This window comes from Aedes albopictus, chromosome 2 (genome assembly GCF_035046485.1).
Source record: "Aedes albopictus strain Foshan chromosome 2, AalbF5, whole genome shotgun sequence".
NCBI lineage: Eukaryota > Metazoa > Arthropoda > Insecta > Diptera > Culicidae > Aedes > Aedes albopictus.
Genome location: NC_085137.1, coordinates 363,630,563 through 363,651,067, shown reverse-complemented (window position 1 = coordinate 363,651,067; position 20,505 = coordinate 363,630,563). Strand labels below are relative to the sequence as shown.

General features: G+C 34.5%; 1 protein-coding gene across 10 annotated transcripts in view; it reads left to right on the top strand.

Moving 5' to 3' along the window:
* Positions 1 to 20,505, top strand: part of LOC109622630 (potassium voltage-gated channel subfamily KQT member 1) — a 601,129-nt gene that overhangs the window by 399,331 nt on the left and 181,293 nt on the right. For 2 of the 10 annotated variants that reach the window (XM_062852915.1, XM_062852914.1), the window contains exon 12: positions 2,004 to 2,117. The exons of the other annotated variants lie outside the window; for them this stretch is intronic. In XM_062852915.1, the coding sequence (XP_062708899.1) occupies positions 2,004 to 2,117 (114 nt within the window). The remainder of the gene's footprint in view (positions 1 to 2,003; positions 2,118 to 20,505) is intronic. 10 annotated transcript variants of the gene reach the window in all.

Sequence of the window (20,505 nt, the reverse complement as noted above, 5' to 3'; positions counted from 1 at the left end):
ATAGAGTACTACCTGTACGAGGATTGTGTGAACTTCAGTCTTGTTTATTCATATACGACGTGATTAAAAACCCCAATATGCACCACAACTTAAATCTACGTACGAGAACTCATGGTCACTACACAAGACATGCCAATAACTGAATAAGATCTAGAGCTTTCAGCAATCTCGGCCAAATGCGAATATCCTTCTATGGTCCTTCGAGCTACAACGTACTTCCTGAGCGTTTGAAACTGATAAATAATAGAATACTTTTCAAAACTAGTTTAAAACAGTTTTACCGAACCAAAATTAATTCATTCTTAGTATAAAATCGTATCAACTGCCAGTTATTATTCTAAAATGCACTCTATAATTCAATAAATTTAGTATATTAGTTATATCTTCGGGATCCCTTAAAAGGAAATAATTTCCACTGGGATACCCTTGTTTGATTAATTTTTTTAAGCGTTTCCATCATTTTCCTGCACACACCAATAAGTTTAAGTAGTAATGTTCATAATGTTTGTTTGTTTTTATTTCGTTTAAATTAGGCCGTTACAAATATTTATTTCACTTTTTGTCCCACCACTCTTTGGCTGGTCGAGGGGGGGGATAAAAATAATAAAGCATTTATTTTGAAAAATATCAAAAACTCATCGGATTTGTTAAAGAATTTTCAGCAACACCCCATATTTTGATAAATATTTTTCAATTGCCCCCTCAAAATGTAAAATCCAGCCAGAAATTTTTGAAGGGGGGGGGAGACAAAAAGTCAAAAATAAATTTGTATCAGCCTTAGATGAGTGCACTACCAGGGGGCTAAAAAAGAGAGCTACAGTATGGATTTCTTAAGAAATAGCTCCCAGGATTTCTCTAAGATTATTTTCTAACGATTACTACAGGAAAGCTTTCTCCTTCAGAAATCTCTCCAAATAAGAAATTCTTGAAGGCATTCCTCCAAAGATTTCTCCAGAAATTGCTAGAAAGAATCTTTCTTAAGCTTTCACCAAGGTTCCCCTGAAATCACTTTTTATTTATTTATGGCTAATCCAGTTATTTTACAATTGCAGTGGCATGTAACTGAAATTAAATTCTTACCGGAAGAATGTGGTAAAGTGGCCAATACAACTAAAATCGCTCGAAATATCTTTCAATAAGTTTGTTTTGTAATCATACAATGCGTTATATCGCAAGTCAGTATGTGCCCAATGTGTCTTTGCTTTGTGAATGTGTTTAAAAAACTCGTTCTTCTCAAACGGAAAACTGATTATGAGGTTCACATTTTCAGATAAAAAAAAAAAACAAATCGTTAGAGGAAAAAAGTAGATAAAGAAAAAAATAATCACTCAAATAATAGATCAAGTCCTTGTTTGTATATACATAATAGCGTTAATAGCATAAAATTTCAAATGTTGGGTATTGGTGGTAATAAAATAGGAAAAAAAACTAAGCAAAGTGGTGAATTTCGCATCAACTTCCTCATACGAACACAGGACTCTATTTTCCGTGGGCCTCTAGGATGCAAGGACATGTGACTGACTGATGACGGTGGCGGTGCGCGTGGGAACGCTTGCGGACGGACAGACGAACAACGGTTGCTTGCTAGCTAGTACTCGACGAGGGATTTATGGCATGTTAATAACAACATTTCTTCGAATTTGGCAATATCATGGCGGGATTTTCGTTAAGTACCCAGCTACTTTGGGGGATTGATAAATTGCTTGCCAGTCAGCCATCCAGCTAGCAAAGGTGACGTTCGTCCCGCGTGACACGGTTTTCATGCATGGTGCTTGGGTAACGATACGTGGTGGCCGGATTGCGCAAATCTCAAATAACTGGTAAATGGATACCTCTCTCTCTGCAAGCAGAAGTAGCACAATCTTATGGAACCGGAAACCGATATGGAGAATGATTTTCGCTTTCGTTTCATTCCTTTTTGGGCGGAATCTACCAAACCAAATCGCACCGTGTCATTCCGCGAACGTTCCGATTGGGGGCATAAAAACGACGACGCCATTCAGCTGTCAATATCGAAACGACAGATTCCAATGATCGGCGCTATCGGATCGTTCGGTTCAAGATTCCATTCGAGTCGATATTCAAGCAGATAGCAGTGACAACGCCAAATGCACAAGGTAGGATCTTCTACTGTACATTTTCTCCGCTTCGGTGATGGAATAATTTGGGTAATGGCTTCCGCATTTGCGTGTAGGTAGTATGGTGTCTGTATACATGATTTCAGTTTCCAATAGAATGGAAATTTTGGAATGTACATAGGAGATTATAGAGAGGGATAAGCTCATTTCAATTAGACATACACGTTTTGCGATGCAATTCCTGTAGCAAGAAATGGATTTGATCACATTGATGTACATTAATAAAAATAAAGTAATTCGATTTATCAAACAAACTGGCTAGCTTTGAATATGAACATTTTCTGTCAAAAGTTTGGGCCATCCCTTCAAACACAAATTATTCTTTAGTGGCATATCTCCGCCAATTTGCTTACGACTTACAAAGTCTAGATTGCATTCAAAAGATATTAAGTAAAAAAAAAGCTTCATCATCTTTCTCTCAATTTAAATTCCTCTCTGCTCATTTTAAAGATAATAAACTAAATTTACGCATCTCGAATTTTATTTAGCGTATTCAATGATTGATACCTATGTATAAAATTTTATATGAAGTCAACACATTTCACCATGGGTAACTCTCGCTGAGACCGGCCCACTATTTACACCTTGTCTTCAAAAATGTATAAGGTGCCAATTTTCTGAAAGTCCTCACTAAAAAGTAAGGAAAATGCATTTGGTTACTCAAATTGATGGACCCCCCGTTAGTTAGAGCCACAACTATTTTTGCAAACCCCTCGACTTTGGTCAAATGGTGGCTCATTTAAACCGTTGTAACTCAAAAGTTTCTCAAAAACCGACTCAATACGAATTGTTGTTGAAACGAGGAAAGATAGAGCTACTATTTACAATAATGAAAATTTGGGTCGGCCATATTGATTTTGGCCGCTATCTTGGATTTTTATACCAAAACATTTTTTTCATCATGAGGGCAACCATCGATTTTCAAAATTGTAGCATCAATTGAAAGCTGAGACATTTATACAAAACATATAAAAAAATTAGAGATGTCTTTTTTTTTCCTATCAAAAATTATCTGCAGTTTTGTAAATTAAGCCACGTTTTCTCCATACTTTTTCATGCGCACCGGCAACGACATGCAACAGCATCCGAGTTTACGCCTGCATGTATGCACAAAAGCACATGCCGAAAAATTTGGGTAAATCGGAGGTTCGTTTCCGTTTTTGACTGTTTCTCAATGATGCGGGCATTGCTTTTATGACTTTTTTAGTGCTTTGAAAAGCTTAAACCTTCAGCTTTCTTTTAGTGGGTTCAGATTTTGAATTCGTGTTTGCTAACACTGCGAAATAACGCTTCATTTATGTGAACGGCCGGCACCGGGCCCAGTACGCAAAAGTGGCATGGTTTGCAAAACGGAGGATAACTTTTGATAGGAAAAAAAGACATCTCTAATTTTGTATTATGTTTTGTATAAATGTGACAGCTTTCAATTGATGCAAAAATTTTGAAAATCGGTGTTTGAGAAATGAGAAAAATTCAGGGTCGCCTATTTTCTCGGTAAACTCAGGTGGAAGTTTTTTGTTTGCCCCTGACACTACTTACTTTGAAAAATCATAACTTAAGAACGAAGCATCATAGAAACATTTTTTTAGGGAATGAAAGCAGAAACCCAAAAATAAAAAAATATATGAACTGGAAAAAGTTTTCCACAAAATTTTCCACAGCTGAAAATTTGAAAAATCGTAAAGAAAAACCGGAAAAACAATAACCGAACTCGTGGAAAGTTTTCAAAAAAATATTTTTGAGAAGGTTATTTCATAAGTTTTAATCGCTGAAATTTATGAAATGCCCTTTTTTTCGTTTTTGAGTTATGCCCAATTTTGTTGAAAAATGTCCAAATGTCCAAAGCCTTTTCTTTGAAAAATTATAACTAAAGAACAAAACAAAGTTTTTAGTGAAAATGAAAGCAAATTTTCCCAGGAATGTGAAAAATAACCTACCATGTACGCATATATTATATGGTCATTTTTCACATAATTGACCATAACTCAACAACGAAAAACAAGTGTATTCCGAAAATTTCAGCCATCAAAGCTTATGAAACTTCTCAAAATTATTTTTTTGAAAATTTCCCGCGAGTTCAGGCATAGCTTTTCCGCCTTTTTTTTATAAATTTCCCCAACGGTGGAAATTTTTTGGAAATTTTTTTCCACTTCATTTTTTTTTTATTCCTGAGAAAATTTGCTTCCATTTTCATTTAAAAACTTTGTTTCTACGATGCATCGTTCTTGAGTTATGATTTTTCAAAGAAAAGGCTTATATGACACATTTGGACAATTTCAACAAAATTGGCCATAACTCAAAAACAAAAAAAAGTGCATTTCAGCGATTAAAGCTTATGGAATAACCTCCTCAAAAATATTTTTTTTTTACATTTTTTGTACGAGTTAGGCATTGTTTTTCCGGCTTTTCTTTACGAATTTTCTCAACTGTGGAAAATATTGTGGAAAACTTTGACCAGCTCATATTTTTTTATTAATTGTGAATTTCTGAGAGAATTTGCTTTCATTTCTAAGAAAAAAACTTTGTTTCTATGATGCTTCGTTCTTAAGTAATGATTTTTCAAAGTAAGTAGTGTCAAGGGAAAACAAAGAATTTCCACCTGAGTTTACCGGGAGAATAGGCGACCCTGATTTTTGAGCCCTGCCTGTGGAAAAAGTTTCATGAAAATCTGAGACCCTATGGCCCAATCCGGTACGGTAATAAAAAAAAAAGCCCATCCCTGGATTCGGAAAAAAATATCCCAAATTGTACCGAAAGTTTCACCAAGCAGCTTGAAAATCGTCCGTAATGTGTACGACACACTCTTCCAAAATTCCTTCTAAGAAATTATTTTTCTACAAGAATTTGTGGATGTCATCTGAAAGATTTTCAAAAAGTTCATCAACAAAGTATTCATGATCAAGGATGGGAACACTCACTTGCAAAGAGCTACACTCACTTGCTATTTTCTCAGCTCAGAAGCGTGCAATAAAGAAACGATGTATGGACGGTTTTTGCATTGTGGTTTTGTCTAAAACTTTACCGAATAGAGTAGGGGTCGCACACGCATACCGAAGTCGTGGGGGAGCTGCGAAGTCAACTCTCCACGAGGTGAATGTAAATTACATTCACCTCGTGGAGAGTCGCTTTTACACTTCTGTCACGACTTTGGTATGCGTGTGCGACCCCTACTTTATTCGGCAAAGTTTTAGACAAAACCACAATGCAAAAGTCCTCCATGCATCGTTTCTTGATTGCACGCTTCTGAGTTGAAAAAATATCAAGTGAGTGTAACTCTTTGCAAGTGAGTGTTCCCATCCCTGTTCATGATTACTCTGAAAGATTTTGTAACAAAAAAAAATATCACAAATTTCTTCAGTGTTCGTTCATGAGTTGAACAATCAATCTTCTATCTTATCACCTATAGATACATTCCTCGCGTTACGTATACTGTCGAAAATCTCTAAATATTACCGCTCTGATACCGTTTTCGAGTAGGAAACCTCACCCCTCGTATGAATCTTCCGCATTGAGCCACGATCACGCTACTGTTTACTCTTTGCGTCGCAAAACTCACTCCTGACAAAGAATCTGCTGAATCTAGTCGCGCTCACACCACTGTTCCATGACTTTGGAAACGTTTTACAAGCGAAGAGGTATCAGCTTTTTGCTCATGAGTGGATGAATTAGCATGAAAATCTCATGCATGGCAAAATGATGCGTAATAGCTCACGCAAGGAAGGTTCATGATTAAGATTCGAGTGCGAGTATACCAAAAATAAGAATGCCAAAGTTTTAATCAAACTTTTCCAATTTTTCACCAAAGAAACTCCAAATTATTTAAAAAAAGGAAAATAAAAATAAACAGGCCAACAAGCCCAAAAATGCTATTATTGACTCAAAAAGAAAAAAGGTTTTAAAAGGCTTTCCCAAACATTTCAGAGTGTATGTTAGGCTGTGCAAAAAAATACTCTTAAGGCGAAACTGGATCCATTTCCTCACTTTTGGTTTTTGATTTTTTATAAAATAACGAAGCAATATTTTCAAAATCGGTTTCCGTGCACATGTAGAGTATAGATCAAGGTATCTCCTGATTTTTTTTCGTGGTGGAAAATGTTTTTCGTTTTTGCAGAAACCATTTTTGAATAAAATTTCACATAAAAATGGTTTTTGCAAAAATGGAAAACTTTTTCAACTACAAAAAATTCAGAAGATACCTTGAGCCATACTCTACATGTGCACGAAAACCGATTTTGAAAATATTGCTTCGTTATTTCATAAAAAATCAAAAACCAAAAAAATGAGGAAATGCTTCCAGTTTCGCCTTAAGTCATTTTTATATTTTTTTTTTGCGTGTATTTTAAACTTACTTGCTAATTCTACACTTACTAAAGTCGATTTGCTTACCCCTTAAATGAAATATACAAATTCGAAACATTTTTAAAGAACATGTCGATTTTATAAAAAATCATATATGTAGCGATTCGGCAAGGGAAATTTTTGAAAAATGATCATTTAAAAAAAATTCAAAAAATCAAGATTCCTTCGGATTTTTTCTAATGTTTCTGTATTTTTTTCTATGAACCTTATGACACCAAATATTGTTTAATGAAACAACCCTTTCAATGTTGTGTAGGCCGTTCCAGAAACTATAAGCACACCTACGCATAGCGAGAAAATTATAATTTTCATAACAAACAACTACGTTTATATGTTTAAATTTAAAAAAAATGTAAAATGGAACGAGTTTATTTATACATTAAAACGTGTTTTTTTATATCCATAATGTTCTTTACAAAAAATCAACTTTTTAACTCTTTGCACAATCCACTTTTTTATACTTATGCTGAATTCATGTACTATAAAATATGATTTTCCATTTTTTTTTTCACATGATCACTGCGAAAACATGTTTCTTGAGATACTCGATTAACTTTTTTGAAAAATAACATTTAGCATGTACTTACGGGCACTTCAAAATTTTGAGAAAATTTGAAAATTCAGCACTTTTCATTTTTTAGAATGTGTCCACAAATTTTGGAATTTTCAAACATGTTCCTACGACAATAAAAATATTTTACTCTACGTACGGTGAAGCTTAGGCATTTCTTTTACTAATAATTAAAATAAATTGTAGTTTTACACATGCTCGAGTATAAATGTTGCTACTTGTTTCAAGTATTGTTAAAATTGGTTTTTGGAAACATCGATTTTTTAATTGGAGTGGAAGTTTCAGGTGCAAAATACTATATATGAAACTAAAACAAATGGTTGTCTGATAGACATGTGTATTCACTGTCATGAATATATTTTTTCAATTTTTTTTCTAGTGAAAATTTTTACATAGAAGAAAAATTGTTAAATAATGTTTTTCAAAAATAGTGCAATTTGTGCAAAACGTTTTTGCATTAAGGAATACTCTGCAACTTACAAACCAAAAGTCAAATGTAACTTTTGATAGCCGATATTTGATGTTAATGTATTAGGGAACTTTACGAGCATTTTTTTTGTTTGTGGACAGCCTAGTGTATATGCAATTGCATGCTTAATGAATTCGTAACATATTCGGCATAATTGTGGGAAAATGACCGACTAATTGACAAAAATGTCCCTTTTTGGTTGGCTTTTCGGTCAAGATAAAATTATAAGCGGGGTGATCGACGGTTCGACCCTTGATTTGAGCCTTCTTCAGGGAGATCATAAATGTACCGCTACTTGTTCGTCGCCGGTTGTTTGGCGCTGGGGAAGAACTCACATTTTGTGAGTTTGATGAACTTAGTCTTGTTTAGCTGTTTTTGGGTAGATGGTGAGGGTGTAATTTTGGAAACTTTTTTTACCACTGCGCCGAACAATATCATGGCGTATAGACACTGTATACTAGGCTGCGGCTTATTTTTCAAAAGTTGTTGAATCCTGGAATTCGTTAGCTCTTTTGGATTCAAATGACACAAAAAGGGAAACCTCTGAGTTTAAACCAAATATATTGAGATTAAGAGGTCGCGCAATGGCTTCAAAGTCGAATTTTCGAGTAATAAAAAGGTGTTTTCACTTCAAGTGTCATAACTTTCTCAATTTTCAACCGATTTTCATTTTTTTTTATGAATTTATCGCAAATTAAATTTTGAATAAACTCGTAGAACATTATTTTTTTCCAAAGTCACGCAAAATATGAGTTTTTGAAGATTTAATTCATTTTTTTCTTCTTTTTACAAAAAAAAATTAACTTTAGAGTCTTATAACTTTTTAACCGTGCGACCAATTTTAAATTTTTTAGATTGCTTTTGTAGATATTTTTGTTGCCTAAGAATGCTGTGAATAAACTGTACCTTTAAACAAACGTTTCAAAATAGATAAATACCAAAAACCGTTCAGAAACACGTATTTTATTGAAAAAATCAGAATTTTGGAAAAATTTTAATAGTTTTCATGCTTAGTTTCGGGCTCAAAGTGAAAAATTTATACCAAATGATCATTAGGAAGCCTTAAAATTCAGTTTTTGGAGTGATCTGAATCAAAAAATATTTTCATGTTCGAAATGCGAGAGAAAAAAAATTAAATAGAAAATCCTCCAATGTGTTCCATATCCCTAAATATGATGCCAAGTATCTGGTTCGGAGTAAAAAATTGCAAATAATCGTCAAAAACTCCAATTTTGCATGAAAAAAATCAAGTTTTAAGGCATGTTTTGGCAGTTTTTTGTGAAAAGTATCATAAAAATGACTACTTTGATGAAAAGTTTGTTTAGGACAAAGGTAGGCAACAAAAATATCTACAAAAGCAAGCTAAAAAATATAAAATTGGTCGAACGGTTAAAAAGTTATAAGACTCTAAAGTTAAAAATTTTTGTAAAAAGAGGAAAAAAATGAATTAAATCTTCAAAAACTCATATTTTGCGTGACTTTGGAAAAAAATAATGTTCATAAAAAAAAAGATTGAAAATCGGTTGAAAATTGAGAAAGTTATGGCACTTGAAGTGAAAACACCTTTTTATTACTCGAAAATTCAACTTTGAAGCGATTGCGCGACCTCTAAATCTCATTATTTTTGGCTTAAACTCAGAGGTTTCTCTTTTTGTGTCATTTGAATCCAAAAGAGCTTACGAATTCCAGGTTTCAACAACTTTTGAAAAATAAGCCGCAGCCTACTGTATACTGGTGTTTAAGGAAGTGGTAATGGAGAGTTTTGGGAGACTGTTGAAATTATCTCTCTTGTGTTTATCCAGAGATTGTGTGTGGTGTTAATCTAATATCTATGTGGGATGGTGTTTGCTTTTTATTTTATCCTGACCTAAACGCCCATCCAAGAGAAACAACTTTATTCTGCTTATAGGGTGTCCCTGAAAGTATGGGCACAACTTTGTATAACGAAAATGCAATCATTTTCTTAACAAACAACCATTTTTATATTTTTGTATTTTTATTCAAAGTATTTTCATTTATACCTGTAAAGAGTTTAAACATTAAAAAGGGTGTTTGTATGCAGAATATTTTAAATTAAAAAACAACTTCTAAAACTTCTGCACAAACTACTTTTTTACGGTTTTGCCAAAAACCCAAGTTCGAAACAATTTTTTCGATTTTTTTTGGCATGATATATTCGAAAACATGATTCTTTAGTTGGGTGATTGATTTTTTTTTTTATAAAAATATGTTTTGCCTGTGCATACGGGTACTTAAAAATTTTGAGAAAACTGAAAAAAAAAATGACTTCTATTTCTGGATAAGACATACCCACAGACATTTGAGTTTAAAAGAATGTTTTAACGAGAATTAAAATAATTCAATCTACACTTCATAAAGCTGGGGCATTTATTTAACTTATAGTGAAATTAAATTGTAGTTTTTTGCATGCTGTGATATTAATTCAGAAGCTTGTTTTCTACTAGTTGAAAATCTGGTTTTCAAAAATATCGATTTTGGTGTTTGAATTCATTTTTCAGGTTCAAAAGTATATGTTTTCAATTCAAGGGTTGTATAATAGATACGCATGCAGAAATTCACGGATATATTTTTTGAAATTTTTATTCAGCTCAATTTCATGCGCAGAAAACAATTTGTTAAGCGATGCGATTGAAAAATAAAGCATTTTGTGCAGAAGCTTTGGAAGGTCTTTTAGGGAATGTTCTACCGCATTCAAACGAAGTGTAAAATGCAAATTCTAATGATTGGCATTTGGTGTTAATATATTAAGGCAGGATATGTGTGAAAATAAAAATTGTTTATGCATCCATTTCCAAATGGCAGAGCTGCAAAGTTGTGCCCATACTTTCTGGGACACCCTATATTAACCATTCTTTAAGAATCTCTATTAATTATCAAAAATCAACGTAATACTATCATTGAATCAGTTGTTACAGGACAGAAAAAAAAATCTCTCTTTAGTATGTAACAACACGAGAGAGGGAAAATACTTTTCCCATCCCGTTAGAAGGTACTCTCATGGGCTCAAGTAGCGTCTCCGGTAAAGTAAAAACCATTAAATTAAATGTTTTAACAAGCTTCCAGTAGGCATACTACGTAAACATCGCCTTCAACAAATTCGCGAGGGAAGAATATTTCGCTGAAAAATTCACGACATGAGAAGTTCCATTGGACTGTGTGTAAGATAGAAATAGAATCATATATGCATTTTTATTATACTTAGCTGTTTGAATATTCCTGCCTCTGAGCAAAATGTGTGTTTGGGAGAAATGAAAATTAAATTGGTACTATACACGATGGTGTAAAGACATTCCATCACTATTCCTGCGTGTGCTACATCCTGGATAACTGGATATTCATGAAATCTCAAAATAAACTAGTCAAATATTCAATTGCAACAATAGCAGTTTTTTGTGGCCCGATTATCACGTTGATTAAATTTAGCGCAGTTGAAGATATCAATATAGTGAACTGGTCCACTCGAATCTTCTATCACAACTTATTCCTCAGAATACCGCCTCCCTTGTTCTGTTAGTGTAATCTCTTTCCATCTTCTCGTCTCGCTTTGTACTTATACCAATGGCATCCCGACATGATGGCAGTTAGTAATTGAAATAACAAAATAAAATACAAACACCAATTTATGTTATAGCTCTGTTATTATTCTAACATCAAATTTGTAAAAAAAATGATAATCGAAGATGAACGATTGTAAAAATGGTTATACTCTGTACGACAACACTGGGGCAGTCAATTTAATTAGCTCAGTCATGCCTGCTAGGCGGAAGAGCTTAAACAAATAAACTTTCTGCTATGGGCATTTTTTTTTATTTTCGTACAAATTGGGCCGAAGGGTCTCAGATTTTCATGAAACTTTTTCCACAGGCAGGGCTCATGGATATATGAGCAAAAAAAAATTGAGGAAAATTCAGGGTCGCCTATTTTCCCGGAAAACTCAGGTGGAAATTTTTTGGGTTTCCCCTGACACTACTTTGAAAAATCATAACTCAAGAACGAAGAATCGTAGAAAAAAAGTTGTTTTAGAAAATGAAAGCAAATTTTCTCAGAAATCCAAATAAAATATGAACTGGTAAAAGTTTCCCACAAAATTTTCCACAGTTGAGAAAATTCGTAAAGAAAAGCCGAAAAACTATGCCAGAACTCGTGGAAAATTTTCGAAATAATATTTTTGAGAAGGTTATTTCATAAGCTTTGATCGCTGGAATTTTTTGAATGCACTGTTTTCCCCCTTTTTGAGTTATGGCCAATTTTGTTAAAAAATGTCCAAATGTGGCAAAAAAGCTTTTTCTTTGAAAAATCATAACTCAAGAACAAAGCATCGTAGAAACAAAGTTTTTAATGAAAATGAACGCAAATTTTCTCAGGAATTCAAAAAAATGTGGAGTGGAAAAAGTTTTCCACAAAATTTTCCACCGTTGAGAAAATTTATAAAGAAAAGCCGGAAACTATGCCCGAACTCGTGGAAAATTTTCAAAAAAAAAATTTTTGGGAATGTAATTTTTGGAATGTACTTTTTTATCGTTACTGAGTTATGGTCAATTATGTGAAAATGGCCATGTAAGCCTATATTATATGGTCATTTTTCACAAAATTTATCATTACTCAGGAACGAAAATTAAGTGCATTCCAAAAATTTCAGCGATCAAAGCTTATGAAATAACCTACTCAAAAATATTTTTTCGAAAATTCTCCACGATTTCGGGCATAGTTTTTCCGGCTTTTCTTCATGAATTTTTTCAACTGTGGGAAACTTTTTCCAGTTCATATTTTTTTTTTGGATTTATGAGAAAATTTGCATTCATTTTCTAAAAAAAACTTTGTTTCAACGATGCTCTTGTTCTTGAGTTATGATTTTTCAAAGTAAGTAGTGTCATGAGAAAACAAAAAAAAATCCACCTGAGTTTTCCGGGAAAATAGGCGACCCTGAATTTTCCTCATTTTTTTTTTGTGCATATATCCATGAGCCCTGCCTGTGGAAAAAGTTTCATGAAAATCTGAGACCCTTCGGTCCAAACCCGTACGGTAATAAAAAAACCCCTAATGTGTAATAAAGAAAGAAAACTTAATATTCTTTATAACTGCATTTGTTAGCAATTTGATCTAATCTTGTTATGTGATTCTGGACGGGATGTGTGTGTTCCAAAATCATCTTGGCTAAGTGTCTACCTGTTAAACTTCTTTACGAATTGAACAACTCTCACAAACGTTGCCATATTTAGTAATAAATGTTTCAGCTTCCCTTTTCCGCTTCTTAGTGGTGTAGTGCTTTGAAACACCGAAAAAAAAGAGAGCAAAAATCCCCTAAGGCCAACAGAATGCCCGGAAAATACCGAGGATATGTATAAACACGATGCGAAGAAAGCACCTTTTCACACCGCTGCTACTGCTGCTGCCATGCCACCATCGCCACGTCGCGCAAGAGTAATCGGCGAAAGCACTCCGGTGGAATCACAAAGGCTTTCACACCTCTCCATCCAGCCACCCACTTCTTACACATCCTGCATGCTCTCGCCCTGAATCCCCTTCGCTTCCGCATGCTCCTGTGTGTATATTATTTTTACCGTAAACGTGTAACCGGAGTACCGTGCTGGTGCGAACTACTGACAACTCCAAACAAATAAATGTTGTATGATTTTGTCAGTCAAATGTGAGATACTATATATTCTGCTTATAAGGTCATCTTTGAACAACAGACACGTCACCTCGAAAAATGGAAGTAACTTCCGGGGATTTTTTTTATTACCGTACGGGTTTGGCCCGAATGATCTCAGATTTTCATGAAACTTTTTCCACAAGCAGGACTCATGGATGCATGAACATAAAAAAAAGTAGGAAAATTCAGGGTCGCCCATTTTCCCAGAAAACTCAGGTGGATTTTTTTTTTTTGTATTCCTCTGACACTACTTACTTTGAAAAATCATAACTCAAGAACGAAGTCTACGATGCTTCGAAAATGAAAGCAAATTTTCTCAGGAATCAAAAAAAAAAATATGAAATAGAAAAAGTTTTCCACAAATTTTTTTACCGTTGAGAAAATTTATAAAGAAAAGCTGGAAAAACTGTGTCCGAACTCGTGGATTTTTTTTTCAATATTTTTGAGAAACTAATTTTATAAGCTTTGGTCGCCCATATAGCCGAGGCGGTAAACGCACGGGTATTCAGCATGACCATGCTGAGGGTGACGGGTTCGATTCCCGGTCGGTCCAGGATCTTTTCGTAAAGGAAATTTCCTTGACTTCCTTGGGCATAGAGTATCTTCGTGCCTGCCACACGATATACACATGCAAAATGGTCATTGGCAGAGGAAGCTCTCAGTTAATAACTGTGGAAGTGCTCATAGAACACTAAGCTGAGAAGCAGGCTTTGTCCCAGTGAGGACGTTACGCCAAGAAAAGGAGAGAGGAGGAGAAGCTTTGGTCGCTGATATTTTCGGAATGCACTTAATTTGCGTTCCTGAGTTATGGCAAATTTTGTGAAAAATGACCATATATTATAGGCTTATATGGTCATTTTCACATAGTTGACCATAACTCAGTAACGAGAAAAAAGTACATTCCAAAAGTTTCAGCGATCAAAGCTTTTAAAATTTCATTCCAATAAATATTTTTTTTGAAAATTTTCCACGAGTTCGGACATAGTTTTCCGGCTTTTCTTTGTGAATTTTCTCAACGGTGGAAAATTTAGTGGAAAACTTTTTCCACTTCATATTTTTTTGGATTTCTGAGAAAATTTGCTTTCATTTTCATTTAAAAAAAACTTCGTTTCTACGATGCTTCGTTCTCGAGTTATGATTTTTCAAAGAAAAGTCTTTTATGGCACATTTGGACATTTTTCAACAAAATTGGCCATTGAAAACCAACTGAAAAACGAAAAAAAAAGTTTTCCGGCTTTTCTTTACGAATTTTCTCAATTGTGGAAAATTTTGTGGGAAACTTTTTCCAGTTCATTTTTTTGGATTTCTGAGAAAATTTGCTTTTATTTTCTAAAAAGAACTTTGTTTCTACGATGCTTCGTTCTTGAGTTATGATTTTTCGAAGTAAGTAGTGTCAGGGGAAAACAAATTTCAACCTGAGTTTTCCGAGAAAATAGGCGACCCTGAATTTTCCTCAATTTTTTATTTTTTTTTTGTTCATATATCCATGAGCCCTGCCTGTAGAAAAAGTTTCATGAAAATCTGAGACCCTTCGGCCCAATTTGTACGATAATAATAAAAAAATGCCCTTCTGTCTGTATGTGTGCGACGTGCGTGTGTGTAAATTGATTATGAATGTCTCTGAGTGCGTAAATAAAAGTCACCCATTTTTAAAACACTTTCACTGATAGTATCAAAAATTGACAAGGAACTTTTTGGTGTGTTTCAATTAATTAAATTGGATACGGCTTTCCGGAGCTACATCAATTTGTTGTTTCTTTCATTTATTTTATTTTTTGATCTTCATGGTTGGTGATTTGAACTTTTCAGTTCGCAATTAAAACGATTGAGATTGTGCATTTTCTCCGGAGTAATGCAGAGGTTTCGACTATAAAATTTAAAAAATATGTATATAAATTACATCTAGTTGGATCTCTGGATTTTTTATTATTTTTATTCATATTTATACACTTGTTTTGCTGCATGGCTGACGAATTAAATTTTTTATATTATTATTGGTTTCACCCAATGATTAAGATTAAGCAAAGCTTTCCAATTCTGTGACCCTTCAAGACCCAGAAGGGTGATCAACAAACAAATTTTATAGACTGTTTCAGAAATTATAAATACACTAACGATAACCTGCCATTTCAATTTGAGTAGATTATCCAAACAAGTTTCTTCTAGCTATTATAGTAAATATGCTAACATAGCAGATAATACCAATTTTGTTGATGTTTCTGGTAAAAGTTAAAAAATAAGGCTCTGTTAACTAAATGATTAAAATTTGAAGTTGCACAAAGTGGTCAAAAAATGTAGCATAGTAGAAAAGAAAAAAATCTCACAGATAAAATATTTAATTTCCAAACACAATAAAAATTGCTGTATCGATAATAAAAGATATTTTTCGATTGGTAAGAGTAATTTTTACTGGAATATTTGATCAAGAACCACCATTACGGGCCTTCTCAAAACAAAAATTTTTGTTTCAAATTTCTCAGCAACACCAGTAGCAGCAAACGTTAAGCAAACGAATGTCTTAATTATTGTTTACTGCATTCAATTTTATGGTATAACAAGCTTTGCCATCTGATGGATCGAATGAACTGAAAAAATAAGTTTGTTTAGATTAAATGCGTTCAGGAAAGCTAAGAAACTGTGTGGTAGTTCTTATGTTCCGTAGAAAACCTTAAAAAATGAGAAACTTGATCTCCGAAAAAATGTTGTGGAAATACCTTTATCGATTTTTCCCAAATTTTGATCAAAGCATTCCTTAGACAACTTGTTGAGAAAGCCAAAGTGATGAAAATTTAGATAATATTTGGTATTTAGTGATAAATAATGTTGAAATCATTAAAAAAACACCTTTGTGCAAATGCTAATTTGAAAAATTAAGTTATTTGTTAGAGAACTCGACTGTTCTTTAAAATATCAAGACAATTGAAAGGAAATATAAAAATATGGAGTACAATATGCCATACTCTGAAACAAGTTGGTAAAAATAATTAGAACAGTTCATATAATTTAATAAACAATGTGTATTTATAATTTCTGAAACAGTCTATATAACATCCCATCAAGCTTAATGTCTTAATCATTTTTTTTTTTTAATTTTCATTGAATAAAAAAATATATTTTTGCTATTAACATTATTCGGTCTAGACAAAGATTTCCGGAGCTTATAATGGAAATGAAGCACGTAAAAGAAATAAAAAGAATCCCATCTAGTTGGATCTCTATTTTTTCATGTTTTTTTTTCAAATTATAGTAAACAAATTAAACTAAATATTATAAAAACAATTCAGATTGGGAAATGTTTTCCGGAACTATGACAAAAATGTGTTCCCAGTCAGTACTAGAAGCAGTAATCGACAAAGAAATCTAAAAATATCCCAAATAATTGGATATCTCAATTAATTTTTTTTTTTTGTTTTTTTTTAATGTTTTTGTGGTTGTTACAAAAGTGACGGTGCGCACCTGGTATTATAGTCCAAAATATTTTGTTTTAAATTTATGTGATGCGTAAAGCTATTCCATGACGTTTGGTAATCTTTACTAATGTTATGTAAGAAGCGTGAGTTAATGGAATTATTTAAAATATGATAGAAATGCACACATATTTCATATATTTGTAGATTTCATTGAATTAGCACTGCTAACAAGACTCATAACCTTCCACAATTTCAAAGAAAATGTTCAATTTGAACCCAAAATATTTTACAAGTTTTATGCATGTTTACCTTCTAACACCGCACACCTCAGATCAGTAGTTCAACCCCGCACGGTACCTTGCTTGTAGGAAACCTTTGTACAAAATGCATGAAGCTGCACGTCTTTTAGTGTTTTCCACGAGTATGGAATGCATGTTTTTTTTACTCCTCGTCTGTAGTAATACACGGTTGTCGTCGTTTGTTTAGCCTTCACTCACTGAATCATGCAAAAACAAAAAAGAAAATTGCAAATTTCCATGAATGGAAAACTGTTAGCGAGTGCTAGAAATCACGTACAGACACACGATTGAGCAACGAAATAAAAAAACAACAAAACACCTGGGAAATCGTTTTCCCCAATCACACACATTTTTCTTAGACAAAAACTACTCTAAAGTGCATTTTGTGCTGTGTGTATACAGCTGAGACCTTTTCCTCTCTCTGTTAGGCAAACATATTCCTAGAAGCAATAAAACACAACAAAACAACCAGTAATCTAACTGAACAAATTAGTCAGATAAGCATAAGCGCGCGCACACACAGGGAGGAAATTCTTCGTTTGTAGGCCAATCGAGGACGATCACGATGATGTTGGCGACGACGACGACGATGGTTGCAGAATCCAATTAAACTTTCTGAACCTTACAGTAAAGAAAACCAGCTCTGAGATGCGAGGTAACTGATACAAAACAAAGTTAATCAAAGGAAAAAGGTAATCTAAACGAAGTTCAGAGGTAAGACCAAGGGTATGACGGATCATGTAAGTTGCATTTTGTGTGATAAAAAGAAAACTGAAGCAGGTATTTGATAATATCCAGTCGACGAGACTAAACGCAGAAACTAAGTAAAACCAGTTTATAAATTTGCAACTTATCCTACCCTAAAATTCCGCTACTTATTACGAAAAAACTGAACTTCAACCCAACGACCGACAGATTCCTTACTCATTAAAATAACATCAACGAAGAGCGGCATACCGCGTAAACCGCGTTCTGGTTTACTTAGAGCGGATTCTTTCTGCTTACTACTCGTAGCGCGCTACGCTATTTTATTGCGTTACAACTTCCCGCCACTACTGCACAAACCATGAAACTTTAATTCCACTTCTTCTGGCTGGCGGCTGCTGCTGCTGTTGTTGGGGATAGCACTTTTATTTGAGTTTAATGTCTGCTTCCGTTCCGTGCTTAAATCCAGCCCAAAAACGAAAAACAAAACTACCCAACCAGTGAAAAAAACATAAACTATTTTTTGGTGCGCCCACGAGCTTCTGGGCCACGAGCCCTGCTGCAAAAGTAGTAGTAGTGGTTGGCTTTAGCTAAATACGGATAAAGTCTACAGGGCGAACTGAATGTTTTAAGTTTCCACAGGCGAGTATTTTTCGTATTACATACCTACAGCTTGAAGCATTTATGGGAGTACGTGGACGTGTGGTCTGATGGTCGCATGGTCCACCTGTGTACTTCTTAAAAATTCTTTCAATTATAAATCACAAGCTGTACATGTGAAACTTTTGAACCCGTGTCACTTGTAACATACTTACTCACTTGATACTTGATGGGTTACACCTCCTAGCGGTAAGTCTACGTCGAATGACGTATTTGCTTCCACTGGTCTTGGTCCTGGACCAATCGCTTCCAGTTGCCCTGAACATTTAGAGTCCTTAGGCTCTGAACTTCAAAACTCCAACGTGGCCTTCCACGAATCCAACGGTCCCTTCCAGTTTCTATGCTGAATATGGTTTAAATCAGTGAAGAGAATTGTCAGACAAAAGAGGCACAAAACAAGCAACAAAGAAGGTGCGACGATTACTCTTTATCCCTACTGGTAACAGATAATGACATGATCTCGAAATTTTTTGTTGCAGACAAAACGGAAGCTGAATTCGTTGCGTACTTTTCAACTCGTGAAAAATCAATTATTGCTAACCCAAAGTCGAAACTGTTTGATGTTAGAGCTTCACCAGAGTTGCAGTGTTTACCGACTCGAAGTTACCGTTCGAAAATCGCAATGCAAGGCTTAAAAATCTCTAAACTCGTGGTGTACGATGATAATCCCATTATTTTCAAGTTGGGACAAACTTATGTCGCATGGGTTTGTTTGTCGCAACAAATACAGGTTGCGACATTGTCATTATTGTTACGCGATGGTTGAATTTTGATTCACTGGTTTAAACTTGTCGTGCCTCGCTCTGACATACTAGCTACGTGCCGCAGCCAGCCGCAGCCGTCTTTTACTTAATTCACCTATATCCATCTTTTGTATACTTGGTACAATTCGTAGTTCATAAGTACGACGCCACCAGATGCATCCGTATTCTCACCTCGTGGTTTACACGATCATCGCACGTCACTCGAGTACCAAGATCGATGAATTCACAATATCAAACTGTTCACCACGTAGCACAACTGCCACGGCCGTCGATATCGCTCGTGAAGCCCAGGAGCATGTGTGACCGCGTGACAATGGCTCTACTCTACTCCATTGCACACCAGCTCTCCTTATCGCTTCTTCCATTGCAGTGCTATGTTAACCCTTTGAAGCCGGAAAATTTCCACGTTATTTTGGAATTTTTTCTACGTTTTTCTGTAGTTTTGGTGGTCAATAGCATTAAAATGGTATAATATTATGCAGAATGTTTTTTTCTGGATATCCTAGGTCATCCAAATTATTCTTCAGTTTAGATCCTGAAGTCTACGGGTGTAACGGTAACTTCTTCCAATATACAAAGCTACGATTTGTAATCTATCATGTCCAGTAAGTCTTCCGAAAGTTCAAAAGACAGTATCAGATCAGTCGGGATATCCTAGGTCATCCAATCTGTTCTTGAGTTTGGATTCTAAAGTCTATGGGTGCAACGGTTACTTCTATCCAGTAAGTTTTCTGAAAGCAACAGTGGTTGTTTTTATCAACTAAGCTTCATAACAGTAAGGAATCCCATAACATCCCAAAAATATATAACAACGCTTATTGTTCATCTAACTACTTTGGTAAGTACAGTGGATTATGTTACACTACTTAACGTAGTGGCAAAAGCTATAATCAGAAGTGTAGATCTGAAGCTATGGTCTCCGGAGTATTGTTGTTGATCTGGAATATCTCAAAACTATCTTGAAATGACTGCCAGAGGGATTACAGATTACAGTTTAAAGTTCATCGTGAGAATAACAACTGTTTCTATCAAGAGCTAAACTTCAGGATAGTGTGGACAACCCTCAGTATCCTAGAGGTTCATAATAATATAAAGTACACTTCAGGTTGATCCAACCACTACGGTTGATTATGAAGCGTTACTTAGTATGTCAAATATAGCTGATGTTACGAGAGTAGACCTGAAGTTTTGAACTCAAAGATAGTTTGGCTGAACTGGGACATTCCCATAGTGTCTCTAAACGACATTTGTTATTTCAATAGCTTTACGGATCTCAGCAGATTATTTGTATTTGTATTTGTATTATGCCATGCTATTATTTATGGTGAAAACAGATAAAGTTTTCCTTGTAGATTTGAACGACTTCATTATAGAACAGTATGGATGACCCTGAATGTCCCAAAGGTTTATAATAAGCTAGTAGACTTCAGATTGCTCCAGTACCTGTGGTTTTTTA